Below are 8,589 nucleotides of genomic sequence, written 5' to 3'. Positions count from 1 at the left end.
CACATTCATGTAAAGAAAAAGCAGACCAAGTCTGAACAAAACCGAATTGGGATAACGCAACAAAAAGGCATCTACACTTAATCCAAAATAAAGTAGGTATGATAAGAAGTAGGGGAACTAACAGGAAATAACAAGCGACATTAAGCAGATTTAGAATTGGATACAGCAACCTTAACAGTAAGTTACAATATTATTTTTGGTAAAGCATCATGACAAAGACAGTGGAGCATATTCTAGTAACATGCAGGACATATACAGAAGAAAGACAAGAGGGATGATCACGCAATTACGGAAAACAGGGCAAGTAGAGGCAAGTGTATAAAGTATATTGGAGTGTAGTGTGGGGGCTTTATTAGAGTTTTATTAAATTTACTGGACTAATTACACGCATTTAAAAAAGGACAATAATGAGGCTATAACCAGAGGGAGGCAGTAAAGCAACGTTACGGCTGCCAACTGTCGTAAAGCCTCAGAGAAGAAGAAGTAGGACCTGTAGCAAAGTAGCTGCTCTCCTGTTTTATACTACTGGCGAGCTAACATCACTTTACCCAACACGACATGCACACCGTTACTAGCTAAAGTCTTGCACGGTAAGGGTCAACTTCACGAATACATGATCACGTCTTAATGTCACAAAGACAAAGCCACGCCAAAAGAGTTAAACAAGACCGTTAGCGTCGCCTAGGACGTTGACAGCTTCCTGTTGTTTAGCTAGCAGCAAGATTAGTGACGGACACTGTTTTAAGTAGCTTTGATGTTCGGAATTTGCTTCTTGTTCCTCTTAGTACCTCACAGGCTGTGTTTACTTGACCCCTGTCCGTCATCCTGTCAAATGACCGGTAGTGAGCTGTCTTTTTCCTAGTAACGTTAAACGTTCACGTTAGCTAAACAGATTATTGGGAGTTTTGTCCGCACGGAACCGGTTGTTTTGTTGTAATTTGCAGATTCCACGTTGACGTTAAATCCAAGATGCAAACTATCATAGCAACATTAACGTTCTAGAAACAGCTCAGTGCGTAAACCCCCGAGTCATATTTTGGTTGGCTTCGATGGATTTACATCACGTTAAATCACGCTGTGAAATTTGGACCAGCCAGCATTCATTTTAACGCTGTAACAAATTCAACTAATCGCAGCTAACATTAGGAGGTTAGTATTTAGCTATGTGTCGATTTCATGTTTTCACTTGTCACTGAATAATCAGAAAGCAGGCTGGCGTTTACTTAATAGTTTAGTAGAGAGATACGTATTTAGCTTTTTAACAAGAAAGTTAAAACAAAACCTATTGCTTATATAGCTCATGATAAGTTAATTTATGTCATCATAGGATGACGCAATGAACTAATGCATAATGCTAGTGCTAAAGGTGTTGACCATAGACTACAGTCTATGGTGTTGACATAAGGCCAATTTGCTCCGTGATGATGGTGTCTGTAGCAACCAGAAGACCAGTTTGTATCTACATTTCATGTGTGCATTAAGCAGACTGAACCAATAGCATCTAACAATTCAATCACTTCAAATCAATTTAGAAAAACTACTTCTTCAACAGGCTATAACCTTACCCAGTGAAACAACAGGCTGTTGTGATGTCAGAGCCTAAACCACCTACTCCAACCCCTGGAGACACATACAAGGGTTGGCTCTTCAAATGGACTAACTACATTAAAGGTTACCAGAGACGCTGGTTTGTTCTGAGCAATGGACTGCTCTCTTACTACAGGTAAGTTGCATGTATATGACTGAATTTGTAATTATAAGTAATGAATTTAAAGGGTGTTCTCTGGCTCCACAGGAAGCCAAGGTGTAAGGAAGGGGGCATTAAACACAAGGGGTGTGTGTTCGAATTTAACATGGGGGTGGGTGATATATAATACATTTATAACAATTTTCTTAGGCAATAAACCATTTCTTTTTAATTAGGCATTTAAAGGCCATTTAAATGAGAAGTGCACCCCAATTAGTACTTATATAGCACTCTGCATGTATGTTTTAGAAACTGTACAGTTGCTTTACGAGAAACGAAAATTCTTACTTCACAAAACGGGGATTCAGAAACTCTGCATTTTACTGCCCTTCATTCTCTTTGTCCAGGACCCAGGCAGAGATGGGTCACACATGCAGAGGCACCATCAACTTGGCCACAGCCAATATTGCTGTGGAGGACTCATGCAATTTTGTCATTTCCAACGGAGGTGCGCAGACCTACCACTTGAAGGCCAGCTCAGAAGTAGAGCGCCAGCGATGGATCACTGCTCTGGAGCTCGCCAAGGCAAAGGCTGTCCGAATGCAGGCTGAATCTGGTGAGAGGGAAAACAAATATGTTGGAAAATGCAGGAGACAGAATATGAAAAAACATCAAAAAGTCTAAACAGCTTATACAGCAGCGCCTATGTCAGGCAAAAATGTGTGTATTACTCTGTGTAAAGTATTGTATTAGATTTTTTGATTTTGGTCATATTATCCTCTCCGTTCTCTCCCTCAGATGACTCAGGTGACGATTGTCCTGCAGTGCCACCCACCTCAGGACAGGGTGGAGGCTGCCGTAACTTAGAAATCCAGTCCACACTACGCACACTGGGCAGCAAGGTGGAGGACCTCAACACCTGTAATGATCTCATTGTCAAGCATGGGTCTGCTCTCCAAAGGTATCAATTATCAGGCTGGGCAGTTTGATTACTTTAGAAAAAACAATATCATCTTGATTTTGTTTGCCTATTTATTTAGTTCCCTCATTCATTCATTATTTTATTCCACACGCACAGGTCTTTGTCAGAACTGGAGGGAATTCGTGTTGGAGCGGACATGGGGGAAAAGATGAGACAAGTTACAGAGAGAGCCACACTGTTTAGAATCACCTCTAATGCCATGATTAATGTAAGTCACCCAAGTGTTAATCGCTGAGAAACGCACAACATTGTTGTTGACTCCTTTTGTTGAAATGTTGCTCTTGTTTGTGCATGTTCCGCAAGGCATGTAGAGACTTCCTCTCCCTGGCCCAGAACCACGGTAAGCGCTGGCAGAAGGCCTTACAGGTTGAAAGAGACCAGAGGATACGGCTGGAGGAGACTCTGGAGCAGCTGGCCAAACAGCACAATCACTTGGAAAGAGCTTTCAGAGGAGCTACAGTTCTCCCCTCTTCATTTAGCAATCCCACCCTAGGTAGCAAAGGTAAGGCTCTCATCCCCAACTGAACTTCTGCCTCTGATGTGACTCATGTTGCATGCCCACTGTGCTATGTACCTGCACCAATCACTGTCTCTCTTCACCTTAGGTGGTGTTCCAGGAAAAGGTGATGCTAGTGACGAGGATGATGACAATGAGTTCTTTGATGCTATGGAAGACCCAGCAGAGTTTATTACTGTCCCTGCTGACCCCAAGTATCACAGGTTATTTTCTGTCTGTCTTTTTCAAACGTCACTGATTTTATTTCCTAATCTCTTCTTCTTATTCTTCCTTTTGGTATTGTTTTCTCTTTCTTGTGTGCTGTTTTGTTTTTAATTGTAAGCCTTCTTGTTTATCTGTCCACCAGGAGATCTGGCAGCAACAATAGTGGGATCAGCAGTGAGACTGGAATCGACGATCAGTCAGTAAATGTGTGTTAACTTTGTTTTTTTGCGAGCAAGTTCTGATTTGTATTGACTTTTCTTCACTGCTTGTCAACACGCCACAGACACCTGACCCCTTGAGGCTGTTTTCCTCCTCTTCTTCCAGTTTGATGAACTGTCTTTGGCATCAAACCCGGAGTCTCCACAGCCCCTTGAGCTAGAGCCAGTTAGACAAAGACGGACTCGTATCCCTGACAAGCCCAACTATTACCTCAATCTGTGGAGCATCATGAAGAACTGCATTGGAAAGGAGCTCTCAAAGATACCAATGCCAGTAAGGAACCTCTACTCATGTCGGTATCCAAGTGGCTTTTCCTGAGAGGGATCAGAAGTAATCAGACTACTTCTCTCTGTGATTTTGTACCTACTAGGTGAATTTCAACGAGCCCCTCTCAATGCTGCAACGTCTATCTGAAGACCTGGAGTACTACGAGCTGCTGGATAAGGCTGCTAAATGTCAGAGCTCTCTGGAGCAGATGTGTTATGTGGCCGCTTTCACAATCTCTTCCTACTCTACCACTGTCCACCGCACAGGAAAACCCTTCAATCCTCTGCTGGGAGAAACCTTTGAGCTTGATCGGCTAAGAGATTGTGGCTACCGCTCCCTCTGTGAACAGGTATGTGGAAAACGCACTGGGAAAATAAACATGCTTGAAGGATGTTAATGTGAGCATGTTTAATTTCTTGAATAGTCTTAAGCCATTGCATAATTGTGATGGTCAAATCTTGACTTTGCTATCTCTTCTTAGGTGAGTCATCACCCACCTGCTGCAGCTCACCATGCTGTCTCTGAAAAGGGCTGGACCCTCAGACAAGAAATAACCCTGGCCAGCAAGTTTAGAGGAAAATATCTCTCTATCATGCCTTTGGGTGAGTGTGTGCAGACCAGATATATGATGTTTATATTTCGGGTGAGCAGGTCAAAAATGACCACTACCAGGTCTAACGTTACTCCCTCTCTATCCCCAGGTTCTATCCAGTGTTTGTTTGACAAGAGCAACAATCATTACTCTTGGAAGAAAGTGACTACAACAGTACACAACATCATTGTTGGAAAACTGTGGATTGACCAGGTAAATATAAAGCTGACAAAACCTTAACACCACTCTTTACTATTCAGGAATAAGTAGGACTTCTAACCATTCGGGGATAAGTAGAGATAGATGTTTTTATAGAACGTTTTGTTTATAATCCCACTTGGTTTATCCTTTTGAAGTCTTCAACAGCAAAATATTGTCTCTCTTTCTTTTGTCCCCTTTCCAGTCAGGGGAGATAGATGTGGTGAACCACAAGACAGGAGATCGCTGCCACCTCAAGTTTGCTCCCTACAGTTACTTCTCCAGAGATGTACCAAGAAAGGTTAGTTTTCTGTACAGTATATTGTTGTTTCGATCATATAGCACCCTATAGCCAGTGCTGGTATGCTTATTTACAGGAATATGTATAATAAAGTCACACAATACTATATATATATGTTGTGGGGTGTCAGTAGCTCAGTCAGTAGGGAGTTGAGTTGGGAACCGGAGGGTTGCTGGTTCAAGTCCCCATACGGAGGTGGAGGACTGGTAGCTGGAGAGGTGCCAGTTCACCTCCTGGGGACTGCCTGGAGCTCTTGAGCAAGGCACCAAGCTCCCTCACTCTGATATCTCTCCATTAGTGCATGTATAGGTACTGAGCGTGTGTGTGTAATTCAGGCCTGTGAGTAATAACAACAGAGTGAAAACATTGTAATTTCCCCTTGCGGGATTATAAAGTATACATTATTATTATTATTATTATTATTATTATTATTATTATATAAAAAAAAAAAAAAAACGTTTAAGAATCTGTATTGAACTATTAGGAACATCTCAATATAATGTAGTCCATACTACACCAACTTTAGCTATGACTTCAGTGATAAATATATAATTGAATTTACACATTTCAGGTCAACAAAAACATTCTAAACTTTGTAAAAGCAGAATTAATGGCAGAGCCATAGTAATGAATTGCATGTAGTGCAATGAAAGTGTGTAGTGTGAGTTGAATGTGAATCCCTGTACTGCCTATACTGTTGGCTCTTTGATTATACTCTTGACTGAAAGCTGAGTTTGTCTCCCAGGTAACAGGAGTAGTAACAGATAAGGATGGGAAGGCCCATTACGTGCTATCGGGAACCTGGGATGAGAAGATGGAGTTTTCCAGGGTAATGCAGAGCAGTAAAGGCGAGAACGGCACTGAAGGCAAACAGAGGACTGTCTATCAGACCCTCAAAGCCAAAGAAATCTGGAGAAAGAACCCTTTACCGTGAGTTTTGGTAGTATTGGGAAAGTGGAAGTTGTGCTTTGTAAACTAATGGAGCTTGTAATGTGTCGTAGCTTTGTGTCTCTGATCTTTTATGGTGATGACTTTACAGAGAGGGAGCAGAAAACATGTACTTCTTCTCCTCGCTGGCCTTGACGCTCAATGATCCTGAGGAGGGAGTGGCGCCGACAGACAGCCGACGACGCCCTGACCAGAGGTTGATGGAGGATGGCCGTTGGGATGAGGCTAACGCAGAAAAACAGAGGCTAGAAGAGAAACAGCGCACCGTCCGCCGAGAAAGGGAGAGGGAGGCTGTTAAAGCTAGCTCACCTGAGGAAGGTAAAAAAAAAAAAAAAAAAGTTTAGCTTAGTTTTGGAATTTATCTATTTGTCTTGTTTTTCTGTCCATTCATCTTTTGTCCACTTTGTCTGTCTTTGAATACCTTGTCTGCCTGTCTCTGTCTCAACCCTAAGCTGTCACTGAGGATTCAATCAATGATTCACCTTTAAAAAGCAAGTACTCTTCTCTTAGTCTTTTCCCACCCTTTATCTATACTATATATATTTACTCTAGATGCACAAAACACATGTCCAATATGTTAGTGTGTGTAACGGGAAGGTGCTAAATGTCTTCTACATCATCTTTCAAACACTTTTACCATCCCTTCATCAATTTCTGTTCCATTTAGCTGATGCAGTGGAGACTGGCACAGAAGCAAATGAGGTTTCTGATGAAAGCAAGTATCACTTCGTAGCTTACCATAATATGTACTTTTAAAGGTGCTTTGTGTAGCATTTTAATAGAGACAATTAGTATTTTTAGCTGTCATGGTATTTTGCTTAAAATCCTACACGCAGCACTTCTAAAATGGACATAAACAAGACATTTGTTTGGATTTGGGATACTGTTTGAGTGGTGGATTCACATCTCTTTTTTTTTGCTGGTGTTAAGCTGACACAGAGGACTCTCCCCCTCATACGCCTGTTGCATGCAAGTAGCCTCTTACATTTCATCCGCTGTCTGTCTTTCTTTGTATCAGTCATCCAGAGATCATAGCCAAACGTTTTTGTCCTAACTCTCAAGGATTCATCCTAAATTCTTCTACTTGCAGCCCCTTATGGACTATCACTCGCCCCTTATCAAAGCAAGTATTCTGATCATGACATAACACATACTGTGCAATTATTTCACATGTTCTAGTCATTTAATTTAATCTAGATTAAGAACTCCTCTGTTCACTATTTCCCTTTTACATCCTTTGCAACTTGATCTCTCTTAGTGGAAGGCAATGAAGGTCCTTATGGAGCTCAAGTCAAAAGCAAGTAACATCAGCGCTGCTCTCTATTACCCCCTGTTTTATTTAGTTTTTTGTTATTTAGATTTGTGTTGGTAGTCTTTAGGGAACCTTATAGAAGACTAAAGCTCACTGTAGAATTGGCACAAACCTAGTACCTTGAATATTTTAGAGTAGCATTTTGTCTGTCATTGCTCAGTATAATGTGGTCCTGGGCAGTCGGGGCATTAGTTGTGAACCTGATTCTCTCCACATATGGCATATGAGCAAAACGGTGATTTCATACTAATACTTATCTGCTATTTGCCTCATTTGTTTTTGGTTTGAAGAAGGTGCATCTGGGGGCATATCGGCTTAATTTAAGCATGGCGTGTTGTCATGGCTCAGTGGCTTCTTTAACCCTCACTTCAGATCCCTCTAAAGCTTTTTTGTCTTTATAAAAGATTTGATTTCTTTTCTTTAGGCACCCATCCAGACAACTACCAAGCAATGTGGTTCGAGAAGTTAGACGACCCTGTTTCCGGAGAGACCTTGCATGTCTACAAGGGCGGTTACTGGGAGGCGAAAGACCAAGGCAGCTGGGATGTGTGCCCTGACATCTTCTGATTCCAGCTGAGTCGGCCTGTCTTCCTCGGCGGTGTACAAACCTTACATCAGCTATAGCGAGGAATTAAGCCTGACATCAACCCATCTTCAATATCCGTAGCTTCAACTGACCACCCCACTCAGCTCCCCTTTTCCAGCAGTGATTTGCTCAGGGTTAAGGGCATCTGGACTTCCACCTCAACGTAGATGCAATGCACATTGTAGCATTGTTGTAACATTGCAGCTGATTAGTGTTCAGAATTCCCTCTCACTGCCTCTCAAACACTGATGTTTATCCTGGTCCACTGCTTGTTCTCAGCCCAGGGTTCTTTGGTAGCGCCTTTTGAGTTGCATTTGGCAGCAGGTTATTCTGGTAATGTCATGATGCATTTTCTTTAAAAGCACTATTGTCAAAGGTATAATTCATCGAGATTACATTTTACGATATACAAGGTTTGCTTAGGGAGAGTGAGCTGCTACTACCTAACGTGTGAATGATGTTTGTTTTTGTTGTGCACTCCTGATTATGACTTATGACTTTTGCATTGAATTCATTGCAGCTTCCCCAGCACAGCACCGCTGTGAGTCAAACTTTAATCATCCTCAATGTTTTTTAATAGTTCACACAGTAAATATTCAATATCAGACCACATCAAATGCATAGATGCATGGGCGCAGTGGTCCTGACAAAGAGATAAATGCTGTTTCTTAAATTAATTAATGGCGTATTTCAACAATTATGTTGTTTGTGTCACAAACACTAATACATGAAACAGTTTGCCTTTGAATTCATGGTAATTTGCGGTGCTACTTTAG

At 41.6% G+C, this 8,589-nt stretch overlaps 1 protein-coding gene across 9 annotated transcripts; it reads left to right on the top strand.

Annotated features, from left to right (window-relative positions):
- Positions 1–454: 454 nt before the first annotated feature.
- On the top strand, positions 455–8,589 carry LOC116034340 (oxysterol-binding protein 1-like). Of its 9 annotated transcripts, none has more exons than XM_036000120.1 (21): positions 455–590; positions 1,553–1,723; positions 2,095–2,303; positions 2,486–2,648; positions 2,766–2,877; positions 2,973–3,171; positions 3,275–3,389; positions 3,533–3,590; positions 3,715–3,882; positions 3,980–4,225; positions 4,358–4,478; positions 4,578–4,681; positions 4,872–4,967; positions 5,713–5,897; positions 6,007–6,233; positions 6,368–6,406; positions 6,583–6,630; positions 6,846–6,884; positions 7,006–7,038; positions 7,174–7,212; positions 7,652–8,589. In XM_036000120.1, the coding sequence occupies exons 2-21, from the start codon at positions 1,590–1,592 to the stop codon at positions 7,792–7,794; spliced, it is 2,478 nt and encodes an 825-aa protein (XP_035856013.1). In that variant the 5' UTR covers positions 455–590; positions 1,553–1,589; the 3' UTR covers positions 7,795–8,589. The 9 variants fall into 9 exon arrangements, with proteins under 9 accessions (XP_035856013.1, XP_031132862.1, XP_031132864.1 ...); XM_031277002.2 differs by having other exon boundaries at positions 3,533–3,596; XM_031277003.2 differs by lacking the exon at positions 455–590 and adding an exon at positions 859–1,149 and having other exon boundaries at positions 3,533–3,596.

The sequence above is a fragment of the Sander lucioperca genome, chromosome 4, assembly GCF_008315115.2.
Source record: "Sander lucioperca isolate FBNREF2018 chromosome 4, SLUC_FBN_1.2, whole genome shotgun sequence".
NCBI lineage: Eukaryota > Metazoa > Chordata > Actinopteri > Perciformes > Percidae > Sander > Sander lucioperca.
Note: the sequence above shows the minus strand (reverse complement) of the source record. Positions and strands in the feature narration are given on the sequence as shown.

Bases quoted from the DNA above. Each gene is read 5' to 3' on its own strand.
- LOC116034340 (XM_031277002.2), top strand. From the start codon at position 1,590: ATGTCAGAGCCTAAACCACCTACTCCAACCCCTGGAGACACATACAAG. The intron at 2,649-2,765 runs GTATCAATTATC...CCACACGCACAG, and splicing joins CATGGGTCTGCTCTCCAAAG to GTCTTTGTCAGAACTGGAGG. The intron at 7,213-7,651 runs GCAAGTAACATC...TCTTTTCTTTAG, and splicing joins TTATGGAGCTCAAGTCAAAA to GCACCCATCCAGACAACTAC.